General features: G+C 37.8%; 1 protein-coding gene across 7 annotated transcripts in view; it reads left to right on the top strand.

Annotated features, from left to right (window-relative positions):
* The window catches only part of LOC128015952 (receptor-type tyrosine-protein phosphatase T-like), a 247,730-nt gene that overhangs the window by 132,606 nt on the left and 94,321 nt on the right, over positions 1-20,803 (top strand). For all 7 annotated transcript variants that reach the window (XM_052600218.1, XM_052600217.1, XM_052600216.1 and 4 more), the window contains exons 8-9: positions 8,629-8,925; positions 14,845-14,954. In XM_052600218.1, coding sequence (XP_052456178.1) covers positions 8,629-8,925; positions 14,845-14,954 — 407 coding nt within the window. The remainder of the gene's footprint in view (positions 1-8,628; positions 8,926-14,844; positions 14,955-20,803) is intronic.

Here is a 20,803-nt window from a genome sequence, read left to right as displayed (position 1 = left end):
ACAAACTTATAGTCTAGGTCAGTCAGGTGCCAACCTTACATTTTCAGTTAAACCAAATATGTCTCAAGATTCAGCACGGACCAGTTATGCCCAACAACCTACCTTTTTAGTTCCAGCAGACACTCAACCTCATCCTCCAACAGGTCAGTTTCAACAGCCTGTTAGGCAACTACAGTTTAGCCCACAGCCATTATTAGCGCCCACTGTCCCGTGTGTACAGCCACATTCACAGCCACAAACCCCGGTAAATATGATGGACATGTTGATTGCCAGCTCATATGGTATACCCAAACCAGCTCTGCCTAAATTTGATCGTGGTAAGGAGTCTGACTTTGCCCTACTCAAAATGGCACTAGATAGTCTCCTGGGTGGCCATGCTCATCTTACAGAGCAGTTCAAATATCAAGTGCTGCTAGACAGACTAAAGCTACCAAGTGCCTACAAATTAGCACAAGCCTACATGCATGACCCCACCCCTTACACTAGGGCATTGCAAGCCCTCCAAGACAAATATGGGCAACCCCGTCAGCTTGTACAGAGTGAACTTGGAGCTATATTGAACTCTCCACCAGTCAGAGTAGGAGATGCTGAGGCATTTGATGACTTTGCGCTCTCAGTACATGGTCTTGTGGGCATGCTTCGTTCTTTGGAAGGTGAGAATGGTTATGAACTGAAATGTGGCTCACACGTAGACAGACTTTTAGCCAAACTGCCTGCCAGTTACCGTGATGGGTTTGTTGAACATTGTCTAAGTCGTGGTATACTTATAACTGGAACAGACAAAACATACACTCTTCTGGACCTATCAGCATGGCTCCAGCTAAAATCACAGGCAAAGCGCATCTCCAGCCGAGCTGTTGACATGTTTCAAGAGCAGATGAATCCTCACAGGAAAGGGAAGAGAAGTCAGAGTCAGTCATCATCTGTATACTACAACACCAGTAGTAGTCCAGATAAAACACCCCTTACCTCTCCGTCTCACTGTACCTTCCCACCAAAGCCGAGAGACAAGTTTAAACCTTATTGTCCGTACTGTGACACACGAGAGCACTATCTCAGTTTGTGTTCAAAATTCAAGTCACTGACAACTACCCAGATCGCAGAGTGGCTTAAAGGCAAAAGCTGTTACCGCTGTGGACGTAATCACAAACCTGAGGCTTGTACCCTCAAGAAACCCTGTAAAATATGTCAAAAGCAGCATCTTACAGTGCTACATGATGTGAACATAGAAGAACCCAACAAGATCCTTATGGTTAGTGCCTCTCCAAACACCATTTATCTTGACCGTCCTAACCGTCCTCAACAGGTCATGTTAAAGGTGGTCAAAGTACTTTTGCATAATGCCGAACACTCACTTGAGGCATATGCTTTGCTGGACGATGGTTCTGAGCGGACTATCCTCCTTTCTACTGCTGTACATTATCTCCAGCTACAGAAAGAACCAGAAACACTTTCTCTAAAAACCGTACGGCATGAGGTTGTTCACCTGAAAGGGGCATCTGTGTCTTTCGAAATTTCCCCAGCTGACAACCCGAAACATAGATACAAGATTAATCATGCATTCACTGCTGATGACCTGGGTCTTTCCGAGCATAGTTACCCAGTGAGAGTACTGGTGAAGAAGTACAGGCACCTACAGGGACTGCCAATCCCAGCAATTGACAAAGTGCGGCCTGTGCTACTCATTGGCTCTGACTTTCCACATTTGCTTATCCCTACTCAGCCTGTTCGAGTTGGCCCTTCGGGGGGACCGGTGGCAATATGCACTTCCCTTGGTTGGACACTCCAAGGTCCTGCCAGTGTGATTCATCTTCCTTCGGATGAGCAGCAGTGTTTTTTTTACTGCAGTTGGACCCACCAACTTTGATCTTCAAGCGCATGTGGAGAAACTGTGGCAAATTGACACTTTGCCTTATATCAGTGAGAAAGCAGCTACCCGATCCAAGTTTGATCAGCAAGCACTTGAATTGCTTGAGAAGCGCACTGTTAGGTTGAATATAAATGGCATAATGAGATATGCTACACCACTCCTTAGACGCAAGGACAGTCCTTGTCTGAAAGCACCTAAATCCGCTTGCCTTTCACTGCTTCGAAGTACAGAGCGAAAAATCGTAAATGACACAGAACAAGCCATGACCTATTGTCAAGAGATTCAGAAGCTGGAAACTGCAGGCTATGTAAAGAGATTGACACCTGAGATTGTAGATTCCTCTGCTGAGACATGGTACCTCCCTCATCACTTAGTCCTCCACAATAACAAAGCAAGGCTTGTTTTCAATTGCTCATATCGGTACAATGGACAAGCGCTGAATGATCAACTTATTCCTGGTCCCATCCTGGGTCCTTCCCTTCTTGCTGTTTTACTCCGGTTCCGTGAGCACATAGTGGCCATCAGTGGAGACATCAAAGCAATGTTCCACCAGATCAGACTTTTGCCAGAGGATCGCTCATTATTACGTTTCCTCTGGAGGGACATGAAGAGGGATGAAGAGCCAAGTGTCTTTGAATGGCAGGTTCTCCCATTTGGGACTACCTGCAGTCCTTGTTGTGCCACATATGCACTACAAAGACATGTGAAAGACAATAGTGAAGGCTATGAAGATGTGCAAAGGTCTGTAGAACAGGCATTCTATGTTGATAACTGTTTGCAGAGTCTTGATTCCCCAGAGAAGGCCCGTTACCTTATCGACAGGATGCGTGAGCATTTGTCTTCTGGTGGGTTTGAAATCCGCCAGTGGGCCAGTAATGTACCTGCTGTAGTACAGCACCTTCCAGTTGAAGCCAGAGCAGCCAGTACGGAATTGTGGCTTTCTGAGCATAGTTTAGACCCACAAGAGCCAGCTTAAGGTCTTCGTTGGAATTGTCTCACTGACCACCTTGGATATCAACATCGTCCTGTTGACTACTCTGAACCCACATTACGAAATGTGTATAAAGTACTGGCCACACAGTATGACCCACTTGGGTATCTTATACCCTTTACAACCAAAGCAAAAATACTGGTTCAAGATCTCTGGAAGCTCAAGATTGGTTGGGATGACCTCATCCACCCAGAAAGTCTATTAGTACAGTGGCAAGCCTGGGAAGCTGAACTGGCCAACTTGCACACTGTTGAGATACCAAGAGCATACATACCACCATGCGCTGATACAGTGGGCACACAGAAGACCATCCATATTTTCTGTGATGCCTCTGAACGGGCATACGGATCGGTCGCTTACCTTCACACTCAAGATAAGCAAAATCAGATCCATGTAGCATTTGTGATGGCAAGGTCCAGAGTGGCTCCCCGCAAACAGATATCAATGCCCCGTTTGGAGCTTTGTGCAGCTCTCACAGGAGCGCAGCTGGCAAAGTTGCTCAGTAAAGAGCTGTCGATTCCTGCAAGTGATATTATCCTATGGACTGATTCAACGACAGTCTTAAGCTGGCTGAGATCAGAATCCTGTCGCTACAAAGTCTTCGTAGGGACACGCATCGCTGAAATCCAGGACATGACTTTGGAGTCAAATTGGCGATATGTCAACACCACCGATAACCCAGCGGATGACCTGACTAGGGGGAAGACTTTGTTAGAGTTAAGCAAATCTCAGCGCTGGAGTCAAGGTCCACAGTTCCTCCATCAACATCCTAGCTCTTGGCCATCACTGCCTGAATTCGCAGCTCCTGACGACCATGATGAGCTGAAAAAACTATTATTCTGTGGAAATGCATGTCTCGTCAAGTCTCAGTCTGACATCTCCAATATTAAGAGTTGGAAGGAATTGTTGAAGGCTACTCACCAGTCCCTTCACGGGGCGGCTGCTATCATGACTGCAGCAGATACCATAGCAGCTGAACTACACCTACTAAGACAAGCTCAGAGGGACAGCTTCCCAGAAGAGGTTGCTGCGCTGACTAAAGGTAAATCCATATCGGCCCAGAGTCGTCTTGCTTCACTTTCCGCCGAGTATGATCAGACACTTGGCTTAATTAGAGTCGGGGGACGACTCCGCCGAGCTGAGGGCCTAGATCCAGACACAATACATCCCATAATATTAGAGCCTAAACATCAGATTACAATGCTCTTAATCAAAGAATATGACAACCAGCTTCTGCATCCAGGTCCAGAACGAGTCTTAGGTGAGATCAGACGCAAGTACTGGATCCTGCGTGGCAGAGAATCCATCAAGAAACACCAGTACAATTGTGAGACTTGTCAAAAATGGAGAGCAAGTCCTGTAATTCCAAAAATGGCAGACTTGCCCCCTGCACGGCTAAGACTGTACAAACCACCGTTCTGGTCTACTGGTATAGACTGTTTTGGCCCTTTCACTATTAAGATAGGCAGACGCACAGAGAAGCGCTGGGGTATCATATTCAAATGTATGACAACAAGTTGCATACATCTTGATCTTTTGGAGAACATGGACACGGATGCCTTCCTGATGGCATTAAGAAGATTTGTATCACGTCGTGGTAAGCCATATGAGATACTGGCTGATAATGGCACAAATTTCAGAGGAGGAGCCACTGAACTCCAGGAAGCCTTCACATTGTTACAAGGTCCACTTAAGGAGCATCTAGCCAGCCAGGAAATTGCTTTCCAGTTTAATCCCCCACAGGCTCCACACTTTGGAGGAACCTGGGAGCGAGAGATACGGTCAGTGAAAAGTGCTCTTCAGGTAGTCTTGGGCAATAAAACAGTGACTGAAGCACTCTTGCGTACAGTGCTGGTAGAGGTTGAGGGAATTCTCAACTCTAAGCCACTCGGCTACGTTTCATCAGATGTTGCCGACCCAGACCCTGTTACACCGAATCTGTTACTGATGGGTCGTCGAGATGCCTCACTCCCACAAGCAATCTACTCCTTTAGTGATTTGTTAGGGAAAAGACGATGGCGACACAGCCAAATTCTAGCTGATCACTTCTGGGTAAACTTTATCCGGCATTACTTACCAAGCCTTCAGCCCCGCCAGAAATGGCAAAAGGACACTGCCAATCTGAGTACTGGACAGATCGTTATGATAGTTGATCCACAGTTGCCCCGAGCTTTGTGGCCTATTGGCAGAGTGGCTAAAACATTTGCAGGAGTAGATAATCGCATACGTACTGCAGAAGTGCAAGTGAAAGGGCGCACTTATCTACGGCCTGTTGCCCGGTTAGTTAAGTTGCCATCGTGGGAGGATGAGGATGGAAACAGTAACCAACACGGAGACTTTCCTAACTAATTACAAATTAAATACTAAATTTGGGGGCGGCAATGTAGAAAAGTATTTTCCTTTAGTTTCAGTTACATCTTTTACCACTAGAGGGTGCATATGTTCCATTTTACTGATACCTATACACTGATACCTTCCCTTTAAGACACTGAGCATATACACTACAAGTGCTGGGTCACGGTGAGCAACCGAACTTTAAAGTTGTGTGCGTTCATGCAGAAAAGTAAGTTTATGTTGCATTCTCTAGCGGAAACATGAATGTTAATAATGTTGCTGTTATTGTGTTGATGATACACTAATCTTGTAAGCGTATATTTGCACAATATTCGGTTATTTGTTGATCTGTGTTGGGAAGCTAACATGCTAGTATCACAGACACATGCTGCAATGTGTTGTTGTTATTTTTACATATAAATCTTGATCTGTTAGCTATTTTGAGATCGTTTTGATATGCTGTGCTATCATGGTTGTGAATTTGTCAGTAAATTTAAGACCATTGATGATTGTTTATCTGCATCTGTTCAGAATGGAAGTGTTTAGCATTTTAAGTAAGTTAATGGAAAGACTATAATATTCTTTATAACTAATTTCCACAATTTCTTTATTTCAGACCACACATACATGCAGATACAGACTCCAATGCCTTTTGCCTGTATTGTATACCTTAATGTTCACCAATGTGGATTGTAAAACCCAACTCATTAAAGCTTTCTTGGATGTTACTCTCTGAGCCCTTTACTCTCTAACCGGAGTCACCAGTTTTCCAAGGTCTATCAGAACAATCCAGAGGTTCCACCTCTACACATGTAATATTTTATGAGTTAAGATTGCTTTGACATTTTTAAATATATTCAATTCAAAAGTCTGGGGTCAGTTTTATTCAGCAAGGAATGATTAAATTGACCAAAATCAGTGGTGGAATCTTTATATTGTACATTTTTTATTCATCAAAGAATCCAGAAAAAAAAAAACAATGCATCACGTTTTTCACAAAACTAATAAGCAGCACAACTGTTTTCAACATGAACAATAATAAAAACCTGAGCTGTGAATCAGTATGATTTCTGAAGGATCATGTGACCAGAGATGGGACCAAGTCACACATGTGCAAGTCTCAAGTAAGTCTCAAGTCTTAACCTTCAAGTCTCAAGTAAGTCCCAAGTATTTTTTTCTTGGGCAAGTCAAGTCAAGTCAAGTCACAAGCTATGTCAAGTCAAGTCCAAGTCAAGTCACCTTAATATTGTTATTTTACCTGCAGAATCTGATATTAATAAAGTTAAAAGACAAGATATAAGTAACTGTCAGTAAATTAAAATAATTTGGATTTGCATTGTAAATACTCATGTTCAGTAAAATACATAATGGAATCAAACAAAATTGTAACTTCCTAAAATTATTTATTTTTCACTTCTGCCAACAGTGTTTGAAATGTTTTACATTTTCAACATTGAGTCCATAAAACAAATAACAGCTAAACATCCAACAGACTCCTCTCTGAACACCTCTCTCTCTCTCTCTCTCTCTCAAACACAGTTTACATACAACATTAAACTGTTACATTTCTTCTCTCTCACTCTCTCTCTCTCTCTCTCTCACACACACACACACACACACTCTCTCTCTCTCTCTCTCTCTCAGAGTATAGAATATAAATATGACGTATTTTCAGTTGTTTCATACTTTTTTGTTATGTACAGTACAGACCAAAAGTTTGGACACACCTTGAAAATTGTAGATTCACACTGAAGGCATCAAAACTATGAATTAACACGTGGAATTATATATGGAATTATATACATAACAAAAAAGTGTGAAACAACCAAAAATATGTAATATTCTTGGTTCTTCAAAGTAGCCACCTTTAGCTTTGATTACTGCTTTGCACACACTCGGCATTCTCTTGATGAGCTTCAAGAGCTAGTCACCTGAAATGGTCTTCCAACAGTCTTGAAGGAGTTCTCCGAGAGATGCTTAGCACTTGTTGGCCCTTTTGCCTTCTATCTGCGGTCCAGCTCACCCCTAAACCATCTGGATTGGGTTCAGGTCCGGTGACTGTGGAGGCCAGGTCATCTGGCGCAGCACCCCATCACTCTCCTTCTTGCTCAAATAGCCCTTGATGCCTTCAGTGTGACTCTACAACTTTTGGTCTGTACTGTACATAACAAAAAAGTATGAAACAACTTAAAATACGTCATATTTATATTCTGTACTATATATATTTTGTTTTTGAGTCTATATATATATATATATAGGGTAATCGCGGCAGCTACATTAGTTCCAATGTAGGCGCGCGTAATGGAAGCAACGCGCGCGCGTCGCACCGTATCGAGTTAAAAACATCTAAACTTCTCAGAATGTCGCAAGCGCACCGCAGGTCATGTGACAATAACTAACCAATCAGCTTCATCCTTTCCCGTATCAACGTTGAAAGCTCAGCTAAGATGAAGGAACAGCTGTTCATAGCTGTATATGGATTGCCATTTTGAAACGAATTTAGTAGCAGAGCTACTGCGAGCGATTTTTAGTGCTGCAAATCCATTCATCCTTTGCTGAAATTTCCGCGTCTTCATTGACAGAGAGCGTGTCATGGATGCTTAGCAACGACAGATGCCCCAGGAGCACTTCTGTCCGAGCGCTTTGGAAAGAAGGAGAAAGCGGCGCGACTAGCGTTTTCCACGCGTTTTTAGGCGCGTACTATTGAAGACAAAAGCGATGACCCTCGGTACCTCTCAGGCTGACATGTTGATGTGATGTGATATCTGATTTAAGTGGGCGTGGTGTGTGTAAGGTAGAGAGGACATGACTGATGATAGTGTCCTGATCCAGTCACGACGCTATTCTCAGCCTGCGCTCCAGCTGAGTAATCAACTTTATTTAAAAAAAAATAATTTATATATTTTATATTCAAACTGAAAACATGATGTGATTAACACTCAAGTCATTCAAGTCATCTTGTCTCAAGTCAAGTCAAGTCCCGAGTCTTTAACTTCCAAGTCTGAGTCAAGTCTCAAGTCCTAAAAATAGCGACTCGAGTCGACTCGAGTCCAAGTCACCAAGTCACAAGTCCCCATGTCTGCATGTGACACTGAAGACTGGCGTAATGATGTTAAAAATTCAGCTTTGCATCACAGGAATTAAAATATATATTTTTTAATAGATTAAAATAAAAATCAGTTATTTTAATTTAGAATGATGTTTCACAATATTACAGTTCCTTTTATATTATTATTACTGTTTCATATATTTGTTTTCAAATAAATGCAGCCTTGGTGAACAGAAGAACAGTGTACATATATTTTTTTTATGAAAGAAAGAAATATCTCTTTTGATAATTGTTTCTAATCTGACTCATGACAAATTGACAATGTAATGAAATGTCCCATCATATTTATCTCTGACCTTCCTTTTCTTTCTGATTCTCCCCCAGATCCAGTCAACGGTCCCCAGAACGTGAATGTGGTGGACATTCGCGCCCGTCAGCTGACCCTGCAGTGGGAGACCTTTGGATATGCAGTTACACGCTGCCACAGTTTCAACCTGACCGTACAGTACCAGTATGTGTTCAACCAGCAGGAGTTTGCCTCTGAGGAGCTGATACCGACCTCCTCTCATTATACTCTGAGGGGACTCAGACCTTTCGTGACGGTCAGACTACGGCTGGTGCTGGCCAACCCTGAGGGCAGCAAGGAGAGCGAGGAGATCGTCAAGCAGACGGAGGAAGACGGTGAGTGGGATTGAGATGGTGAAATGGGATAGATGTTGTAAGTTGTGAAACCTTTCATTTTTATTAGCTTTAATTAAGGCCGGCAGACCCCTCAAAGTTAGGATTTGTCGATCCAGCACTCATTGGTCTGATATGTTTTTCTTTTCTTTTCTTTTTTTGTTGGATCTTGTAACGTTCATTCCTACTCCAAACCCCTCCATAGTTTGCACCCTGGCTTCTCCTTCTTATAATGAGATTACTTAACTAATTACTGTGTCTGAACAGTAATCACATTACTGATGACTTCATTTCTGAAACCCATCATCCTTTAGCAGATGGGCAACACAAGATGCCAAACTAAATCCAATAGATCATTCATTCACCAGAACATGATTTCACTCTTATATTCTTTTCTGTAACTGTTAGAAAAATTCATAGTAAGGCAAAGCAAATTATATTTATATAACACATTTCATACACAGTGGTAATTCATAGTGCTTTATAAAAAAAAAAAAAAAAAAAAACATAAAAAATAGTAATCATAAGTTACATCAATACAATAAAAGTAAGAAGTTAAATTGAAGAAAAATAAGTTAATAATAATAAAATGCAATAAGACTGTACATTAAAATGAATGAGTAATATAAATAATATGAGTATTTTATGTTCTGCAAACAAATGTGTTATTTTCTGTGTCAAACTTGAGTTCACAGATGAGCAATTTAGTATTTTTTTCTAATGTAATTCATTTTGTTTCTGTACAAATAAAATAAATAACACATGCACAAATTTGTTTACATGGTCCTCGTGGTTCACTTCACATAATAGAAGACCTGAGTGACAACATTACCATATTTACTCAACAATAAATGATCAAATAAAGAAATGGACATGTAATATCTGGAAATTATTTTATTTTCTAAAAAATATGAGACCATGGAGTGCTGTAAGAGACATAAAACTAGCACAGTATAGGAAATGGATTTCTAGGCACAGTAATTATACAGTTTAGTGGTCAATTTACAAACGATATTTGATTATCCAATCGAAATCAAGGATTCCAGAGAACCATGTTAACATTTGTTAATCTTTTTTTTCCACTGTACACTCTTTTTCTCTATTTATCTGTATGTTTTCATTTACAGCCAGTGTTGTATTGAATATTTTTTTTCTATTTGTATACTGAAAGAAAAACTCTCAAAACAACTATATTTGAAATTGAATAGCTATTGTTATATTCTAAAAAACTTCCTGAGTAAGAGTAATAATTGTGAGCATTTAAATACTTTGATTATCTTCTACTTGAATTGATATCTTTTTACTTGAAGGTTGTTTGAGGAACTTTTCAAATGGAGCTTTGTACAGAAATCATAAATACTTGTTTATTTATTTATTTATTTATTCATTTAATCTCACATTTGAATTAAACAAGAACAGAAGTAATAACTACTAACCTTCACTGGAAGAATTGCACATGTACAGAAAGATTGGAGGATAATGTTTCTGTACAATGAAGCAAAACACGGCTATGAGAGGTTAGAACATCCTTTCATAGCCAATATTCAGCATCAGGGACGCTATTATATGTTGACAGCTGTAGATTTTGACAAATTAGTTTCGCAACATGCATGGCCCTTATTCTCAAATACGAAAACGAGAATAGTTCAACGATCTCAGCCAATTATTTCAATTATCCAGCATTTTAATTAATGACTCTTACCTCTGGTTCTTGAGAGCTGAAGGGCCTTTGGTTTTGTTTTTTAAGTCTTTGTCTCGGAGCACTTGTGTGTGTTCTTTCCAGCCAAATGCTTTTCAATGGGAAGCAGTGGAAATTCAGTGATTTCATTTCGGAAATACCATTCAGTAGTGGTCATTTAAAACCTCTTACTTTTGCACTGTGGTCAAAAATAAACAGTGTAGAAAAGCCCGTCAATTCTGTTCTTGGTTTAATTTTTATAGCCTAAGAGGGATTCCTACTGCCTCTATTTAAAATGTTCCTCGAACAACCTTCAAGTAAAAAGACAATTTGAAATTCAATTCAAGAAGAAGACAATCGATGTATTTATAGTGCTCACAATTATATCTCTTATCCAGGAAGTAAAAAAAGTAAAGTAAAAAAAGATTAACAAATGTTAACATGGCTCTCTAGAATACTTGATATTATTTTTATAATGACCACTAAACTGTATAATTATTGTGCCTAGCAATCAATTTCCTTTACTGTGGTAATTTCATGCCTCTTACAGCACTCCAGGGTCTCATTCTTTTAAGAAAATAAAATAATTTCCACGTATTGCATGTCCATTTCTTTATTTGATGATTTCCGAGAAGCCATGGTAATGTTCTGTCATATTGAGGAGTTGCATTAGTGCATTTGGAATTTATTTTATTTGTAAAGGAACAAAATGAATTAAGTTAGAAAAGAATAACATCTTTGATTAATAGAAAGTTCACAAGAACAGCATTTATTTGAAATAGAATTCTTTTGTAACACTTTAAATGTATTGGTCACTTTTGACCATTTAATTAATGCTTTTTTATTCCCTCCTTATGTATATTTTATTTTGTGGTACTACTTAAAGTTTGGTGCAGTTGTTATCAGTTGATATATTTTGGGAAAGTTAATTCTGCTAGAAACTGAAAGCAGTGTACTTTTTAAGGAATCCATTTTTTATTAAAACGAATGTACACATTAAATTGTTGTTCAGTAATAGTGAAACTATAAAAATCATTGTTGCATAAGTCATATTTTTGTAAACGATTTTGAAAGTATTTTATTATCTTAATAATGCATCCTCTCATATCTCAGCAGTTTTAATGCTCACAGCCAAAGTGTTTTTATTGTAAGACATTCGATTGTCTTGTGTATTTGAGAATCACTAAAGTTGTGTACAGAAGTCGGATCTACTCTGAGAAGTAAATGGAAAGGAAATTGGTTAGAGACTAGTACCGCTCTGCTCTTCCCGAAGAAAAACAACAAATATGAAACAAAGATGATGAAAGCCGTCCTCCTTTAATCCATCCGTTCCATTGATGTGTTGCAGTTAAAAGGAAATCCCAACGTAGTGCATGTTAAACCTTCACAGTCTGTATAAAGACACAGTGTTTTTCAAATGGAGAGAAGGTTTGCAAGCGGCGCTTAATTCGAAAATTTCCCAGAGGGAAGCGCTCAGTCTCCGTTTACAATTAATTTCTCCCAGCTTGTTTTTAATGCTGAGCAATAAAACCGAGTGAAAATAAAGCCTATTGTCAGGCCTTAGATTATTAGATTATAGCGTATAATTCAAGCTCATCTCATTATCTTTTTCATTTTCATGTTCTGATGAGTCTGTTTTGATATGGATAGAACTCTTTTAGTTATTCAGTATCTGCTCTTGTCTGCTGCACTGATGTTTTTCGTTTTTTGCATATGAAAACCTATAATTGCTGTCCTTTGTGTTAGCAAATTGATGGACAGCTGCAACATATCAATAGGGAAGCAAATTTCTCTGTGTGTGTAACCTTATATGGGCATAATTGCGGAGGATGAAATTAACATCAGGACGGCAGACCGTTTTTTACCTTATTAGGTTGACAACAACACGACCCTGTACTTACGGAAACCTGCTTGTAAGTAAACAGCAACTGAGTAAATATGTTGTTCGTGAGACGAAAATAATCAATTCTCTCAATCTAAAATATTTACGCTACCTATTAAAAGTTATTTGTATCTGAGAGGGGCAAGCATAAAGGGCAAAAAATGTTTCCTCCATCTCAAACTTAATGAAATATCATTCATAGTCTCCAAACGAGAAGCTAATCAGCTGGATTAGTAAAGCAACATTTCTCAAACATGTACGCTTATATAGTGGAAAAGATAGCGGACGGTGGACAGAAGCTAATTATATTTCATTGAAATCATGATTTAATGTGCTTGTTGGCTAATGCCCAATCAAGCAATTTGAAGAATTTTTATGATTTAACTGGTCTCACTTTGCAGTACAATATCTGACATCAGCACCTTGGGGAAGAGAGCGTTATCCATCTTTTCTTTGATTAGCTCATTTATTTTCCCATTGAAGAATAAATGCCAATGACTATTCAGCTTTTAATAGCAAATAAGGGCAAATAACTCGCTACCTTTTAAAGATGAACTAATTATGCTTCAGAAATAATCTGAAAGAATGAAATGAGATGAACTCTGTTCAGTGAGGAAAAGGCAACTTTTCAGCATATTATAAGTGAGATTTCCAAAATACAGGTGTGCCAATGGCAAATGATCTGTATTCACTCTAATTTAGATTATATTCATATCTTTTTTCTCTTACAACATAAAGTTTGGTGCAGTTGTTCTCATAGATTAGTTCAGAAAAATTATTTCTGCTAACAAAGCAAACCATTGTACATTCTAAGGGAATCAGTATTTAACTGAAACTCATGTGCACAATAAATTGTTGTTCAGTAATGTTGAAACTTTGGAAGATTAATGTTATTATTGCACAAATCATAATTTATGTTATAGCGTAATGTATGCCAGTATAAATGAACTTACAAACACAGTATTATATGCATAGACATATTTGAATAATCGTCCAAATAAAATAAGATAAAGCAAAGCAAAGCAAAGCAGTGTGCTTAATTAAAACAAAATTAAAGTTCTTGTCATAATTGAGTGGACACTGACTAGAAATCATGTGTGTGCTTTATATAGGAATCCTCTTAATCCCAGGACACCGTGAAAGTGTTTGTATTTTAAGTTATTAAATCATCTTAAATCTTTTCCCATTGAAGAACTGAGGCTAAACACTATTCAGCTTTTAATAATGAATGAAAGCAAATATCTCAACCTCTCAACCTTTTGATGATGAGCCAGTTGCATGCAAAATAAATAAAAAGAAAGAACAATATTAGATTAAATCTGTTCAGTGGGGTAAAATAAACATTTTCTTTTGCTAAATAAATGAGATGAAAAATACAGCTAGATTAGCTTTTCCTCAATGAAATAGCTCATAGATTAGGTTTGTGGGTTGTTTCTGTGTTAATGAAATGCTGCATGAACGGTATATGTTGTTATTCTTTTCTTCACCGTTCAAGACGGCCACAAGCTAATCTGTTTGTGCCCGAGCTTCCTCTTCCTCGCCCTGCCACTCTCATCTCTTTAATCTGCCCTCCCAATTAGCCGCAACTTAGTGCAAAGCAAACAGCATCGCCAGGCCTGCTAAGTTGGACTAAACATCCTTTTAGCTAACTCATTTGCTCTCTTTACACACTGTCAGGAACAGTCTGACTCATTATTGTGTCATTGCTAACAGTCAAGTCAGAGACACTAACCAAGATTGAGAAATGAAAGACAACTTGCCTGAAGTTAACATACTCTATGGGCTAATTGTCAAACCGGGCCAAATTAGCACATTACATGCTAATTTATGAAATCGTCAGGTCATAGCATCCCTGAAAATGCCATGCTGGCATATGAGAGAAAGATGAAGTTGTGTATGGATAATGGCATCTTGAAAACAGGTTTTTAGGGTGTTAATGATGTTCTAGGAAGAGTATATTTGGAAAACTTGCAATGTGTGCCAGAGGGGATGTGTGCAAACAAATATGCAAATAGACACACGCATATGCGCAGTGGAACTTGTAGCACTTGTTAACACCTCTCGATACCGAAGGGTAAAAAAGCTGTTACAATTCACACTTCGAACATTGCGGCTGAGGTGTGTCTGACATAGTTTTGCTTCTTTAGTCAGCCAATCTTTGCTCGCCTTGCTTTACCTTCTACCCAGCAACACAAGCCATTTCTGTCACCCTACGTCACCTCTCTTCTCAAAACAATCACATTTTATGTCAAGTAATTAATGCAGCGGTACGGTATTTGAATTATAGATGTTGACTAAATATCTTCATTTGTGTGTTTTTTGAGTTTCTATAAATGGCTGTGTGTTTGTGTTTCTATACTAGTTCCTGGCCCCATTCCTATGGAGTCCATCCAGACAGGCCCATACGAGGAGAAGATCTTCATGCAGTGGAAGGCCCCGAATGAAACTAATGGAGTCATTACACTCTATGAGGTGAGGAAATACTAAATATATATATATATTACATATTTATATACATATATATTATGTATTTATTATGTACATTAAAAATAGTGTTGTCAGGGTTTCTGTAGGTCTTAAAAAGGACTTACGTTGCCCTTCCATACATTAAGGCCTTAAAATGCTTAAATCAAAACAAAAGTCATGGCTTTTAACAGTACCTGCATTGCAAAAATGTATTTTTTTAAAACACGTATTCAAACATCCTTAAGATGTCTCATGTGTCTCAAAACTATATATCAAAATAAATTTATGTGATAAAATTAGGTGTCAGGATACACAAAAATAAGTGATTTTCTGTCACAGGAAATGTTGTTTGACAGCCCGGATCTCTTGCTAATTAATTATTTATTAGTCAATGCATAGTATATCCGCATTACAAATGAGGAAATTAAGTCACGGCATGACAAAAAACAAATTACATCCAGATTTAGCTTCAATGTGTCTTTTTGAGTGGGATGGAGCTACAAAAGAGCCTCACTTTCTCTTTGATTTGATGAGGAAGACAAGCCAGGTGCAAGACATTCTGCATATCCAGGTACATCACTAAAATAGGTTTACAGCGTGTGCCATCCTGATGATAAGAAGATTGACAGAATTTGCTAAATGTATCGAGCGGACACAATGCAGTCCCATTTTGCCAGATAATTGCTATAATAGCCCTCATTGATTTAATTAGAAGCGTCCAATAGAATTATCCGGGAGATCTGAGCAGTCGTATGCCTCCTCTCCTCGCTTTTAGTGATTCAGACAAATTAGACTTAGGACAAAGAGCTCGGAATCAGAAGAAAGGAAGGTGCGGAGGTGAATGCAATGGAAGGGTCACAAAAGCAAGTTTCTTGATTCAAAGCTTTAGGAAAGTTTGGACTTGGAGACTAATGGAAATAAAATATGATTGCAACAAACTGCAATCATAACATTAATTTGTATATATTTTTCATAATAACATTTTTTTTTCATAGTGTTATTTGTAAAGTTATTTGCAATATACTGTATATGATAACATTAATAGTTTAAGCATTTCTTTAAATGTTATATTCTATGTGTGTATTATCACATACCGTGTTGCATATACAGTATGCAATGCTTTTATTGCCATGCATGTTATTTTACCTGCATATCAGAAATATCCAATATCGATTTGCGTAACAAATTCTAATTATAAATTGATATAGACAGTGTAGTCTTGACAGAAAAGTTGTCTTTAGAGTCTTGTCTGTAGAGTGACTTGTGGTTAAGTGCCTGGAACAAGGATAAATAGATGATTTCTTATGGCTTAACCCTTTTAGAAATGAACCAGTAAGCCTTTGGTTACCAGCCACTAGGCCACCCTACGTACTGTATAATGTTTAATGTATGTAAAAAAGTACTGGGTGGTCCATTGATCTACACTTATAAGAACAGCTCAGCAGCCTGCCATATATGACACATACACATCACAGTGGGTTTCAGATCAGTTTCTGAATACCTGAGATGTGTCCTGCATTAAAATCCATACTTTTTATCAAATAAAAAGTCATTCATTTCATTTCACTGCACAACAGCCTCCTATTATCAAACCATCAAAGCCTTTCAGAAATTAATTGCTTTACTGACAAAATAAGAGTGTGCGTATGAAAGGGCAGGGAAAGTAAGACGGGAAGATCCTCAACAATAAGGAGATTAATCAACAGTGAGACGTGTAAAGCGATGGTGTCTTTTGTCCTCCTGTTTGTTTATGTGTCTTTATCTCCATGCAAAAGAGAATGAGTAAACAGCAGAACACTTCTGCACACGCGGCTGTTTGGTCCTTGATCTTTGTTTTGTTTAATTTGCGTGACATGTTGTGAGTTTGCGATGACGTGATGTCTTCCACCCCTCCGCTGTGTCTCGTACACCGTTTCTGACAGCTTCCTGTCTGGAGTATCAAGGAAACAAACCACCCACTTTGATTACAGAGAGAACCTGTCTTGTGGTTTTTATTTGGAAGAGTGATGGACAGGGAAATTGACACTCTGTATGGATGCTATTATTTATATTTAAACACTATGAAATTAAATTGACATTTTAGTTTAGCCATTTGTCAATATTTTTTTTTTTTTTTTTGCAACAAAAATGTACCATACTATTATACCAGGTTTGATTTTTATTTTATTTTTTTCTCTCTGCACTTTTGTAGATTATTATTGCTTAGTTTTTTTTTTTTTTGGTTATAATACACTAACAAAAATGTACCAAAATGTTCCATGATACTGTGATCTTCCATGATGGCACAAAGGTACTCTTGAAAATACCTTCGAGTACCATATAAAAACAGATATAACGCTATGGTACATTCATTTCTGTACCATCAATACCATCAATGTGCCATGCATTTTTTTTGTAAGGGGCATGATGCCATGGTAATTTTTTCCTTGTAAATTTTTTTTTGATTTTAGGAATTAATACTGTTATTCAGCAAGGATGCATTACAAGTGACAGAAAATACATTTATTATGTTCCAAAGTATTTCTATTTCAAATAAATGCTGTTTTTAACTTTCTATTCAATGCACACAGACTGAAGTAGTTTAAGTCTTTGGTTCTTTTAATTGTGATGATTTGGCTCACATTTAACAAAAGCCCACCATCTCACCAAATTAGAATATGGTGACATGCCAATCAGCTACTCAGCTCAAAACACCTGAAAAGGTTTCCTGAGCCTTCAAAATGGTCTTTCAGTTTAGTTCACTAGGCTACACAATCACGGGGAAGACTGCTGATCTGACAGTTGTCCAGAAGACAATCATTTACACCCTTCTCAAGGAGGGTAAGCCACAAACATTCATTGCCAAAGAAGCTGGATGTTCACAGAGTGCTGTATCCAAGCATGTTGAGTGGAAGTAAAACGTGTGGAGAAAAAAAAAAGATGCACAACCAAACGAGAGAACCACAGCCTTATGAAGATTGTCAAGCAAAATCGATGCAAGAATTTGAGTGAACTTCACAAGGAATGGACTGAGCCTGGAGTCAAGGCATCAAGAGCCACCACACACAGACGTGTCAAGAAATTTGCTGAACCACATACAACATCAGAGGTGTCTTACCTGGGCTAAGGAGAAGAAGAACTGGACTGTTGCCCAGTGGTCCAAAGTCCTCTTTTCAAATGAGAGCAAGTTTTGTATTTCATTTGGAAACCAAGGTCCTAGAGTCTGGAGGAAGGATGGAGAAGCTCATAGCCCAAGTTGATTGAAGTCCAGTGTTGAGTTTCTACAGTCTGTGATGATTTGGTGTGCAATGTCATCTGCTGGTGTTGGTCCATTGTGTTTTTTGTAAACCAAATCACTGCACCCATTTACCAAGAAATTTTGGAGCACTTCATGCTTCCTTCTGCTGACCAGCTTTTTTAAGATGCTGATTTCATTTTCCAGCAGGATTTGGCACCTGCCATGGTTAAATGACTATGGTGTTGGTTTTTATGTTAGCATACAATACTTTTTTTTTTTTCACTTTTTAAACCAAGTGTAAATACTATAGTATATAAATTAAATTATAATTATCAGTGTAGTGTAGTAATTCAATGTATCCAGGTATAATAATTTGGCATTGATGTATTATGGTAACACCATACTTTTTTTGTAAGTAAAATCTCTCTCTCTCTTTCTAAATGAGAGAAAAAGTGTAAGTAAGGAGCTGTCGTTCTGTGTGCTGATGTAGTGGGGAAGGTTTCACCTCTAACGAAGATAAACAGCCTGTTCTGCCCTTATGGGATGGAGAAAAACCTGTACACCTCCCTCATGGTGTTGTTTTCATTTCCATCAATAAGTGCTTGAGTTGCAAGCACTCGAGTTGAGAGAACCAGTAACCCCTATCTCTCTAGAGCAGCTAAACCCAGTTAATGGGCTCATGATCCTGCACGTCTGGTCTAGAGACAGCTGGAGGGAGGTCTAAATCTGGGTTAATGTCGAGAGTGCAGTTTTTATTTTCCGTTTGTTATTTGATGAGACGGTGAACTTCAAGTACCCTTATTTAGTCCCAAACAGCAGACATTAGTGAATCATTGCTAGTAGTCAGAAGTAAGTTGTTAACAAGGTACAGGGTTGATGCAGTGAGTTAGTCACTAGATTTGACAAAATTGGTGAGGTTTATGCCATCTTTAAATGATATTAAGAATTTAAGTAGGAAGTAAGCAAATTTTCCATGAGCTTATTGTGTCATATCTGTAAAGTAATGTTTTTATGTTTGGGGGGGGGGGGGTGACATTTCTATAGTCTATAGACATTTTCCACTATCTTTATTCTCTCTTATGCCGTACGGCAGAGAATGATGTGACATTACTTTAATAAGTTGCCTGTATTTTATCAATATTTTCAGATTTACTCTCCATAAAAAAAAAAAAAAATATATATATATATATATATATATATATTTAGATGGTGGTGGTGGGCAATGTCTAAGTAGGAAGTGCTTGATCATTATATGAGTCTGTTTTTTTTGTTTGTTTTTTTGTATTTATATAGTGCTGTATTTTCTTGTTTTTTCTGGTTTATTTTATTTAGTTTTATGAATGCATAAGTGTGGAGAATGGAATATATTATTCTCTTTACCTACATATGACCTTTCTAATACAAAACATGTTTTGATCAAAAGTTAAATCAATATTTTTTTTTCTGTAAATGAGTAAGCAGGATGCTTTTCACGTCATTTTATAGCAAAAACTTTAGTCTACCTCATCTTTTTCTTGTGAACAAATAAAGAATTTGGTTCCAAAACGTGATAAATTAATACTTTTTTTATTTATTTATTTTTTTTTTTTGAGTTTCCACTAAAATCAGTATTGTATCTGGTTGTTATTGAATAGTCAATTTCTAATTTTACACAAATTGTGACTTTTTTTTTTTCAAACCGTAACAAACACCAGTCTCCCTTGTTTGCAGAATGTGATATATCCTCTCAACCAATCAAAGTGCACCATTCCACACACTCAGTCACAGACAGTAATGGGAGTGCTTTGAATAAACCTGGCATCCTAGTTTTCCTCATCTACTTTGTACTTTGTGATCAACAAACAAGAGCTGCACAATAAATCGCATGTGATTGCCAAGCACATCTCGTCAGTAAAGCCGATTCTGTGATTAATACTACCAGTAAAAGTGGAAGTTGAATGTAAGTGAAATGTCATTTTGGAATTTCTGTGGTCTAATGTGATGTTGTTCATGTTCATGATAAAATTTTATTTTACTGCTGTAATTAATTTATAGCATTAACAAGATGACCTGTTGAATTAATTTTGGAAGCGATGACTGTGGAATGTATTTTTAGTGCAGTGCCTGAATTTAAGATTAGTATTGACCAAGTTCAGAGGCTGTCATATGGGGATCAAGTTACTATGTTATCAGTTTCAATATGAAAAATAACTTTCATATTGATTGAATGGATTTATTCCATTTTGAGAACAATAAAATATCACAGATTTATTGCATTTTGGGGAAAAATAATACGACTTTTTAATAAATCTTAAAAAAAATCAAAACCTGGATTTGAATTTTTATTATGTTATTATAACCTAAAGATGTTATGTGAAAGTTTGAAATGGAAAATAATGGTTTTCATCTTGCCACTTTCTTGGTAAAGAAAAAAACATTTTTACTCAAATTAATCAACATTGTTTTATTGAGTTTTGGAATCAAACTCTTCAAATGTTCTGCATGTTTTGTGGAAGTATTTTACTGTCTTAAAAAAAAAATTATATTTTCACAAAAAATGCATAAACGTTGTTTTCTCAGAAACAAAGAATGAACATTCATGTTGCTTACATTTTATTGTAGCACAGTATGTGCTGAATTATGATTTTAAGATACTGAA

The sequence above is a fragment of the Carassius gibelio genome, chromosome A6 (assembly GCF_023724105.1).
Source record: "Carassius gibelio isolate Cgi1373 ecotype wild population from Czech Republic chromosome A6, carGib1.2-hapl.c, whole genome shotgun sequence".
In the NCBI taxonomy this organism is placed as follows: domain Eukaryota; kingdom Metazoa; phylum Chordata; class Actinopteri; order Cypriniformes; family Cyprinidae; genus Carassius; species Carassius gibelio.
Note: the sequence above shows the minus strand (reverse complement) of the source record. Positions and strands in the feature narration are given on the sequence as shown.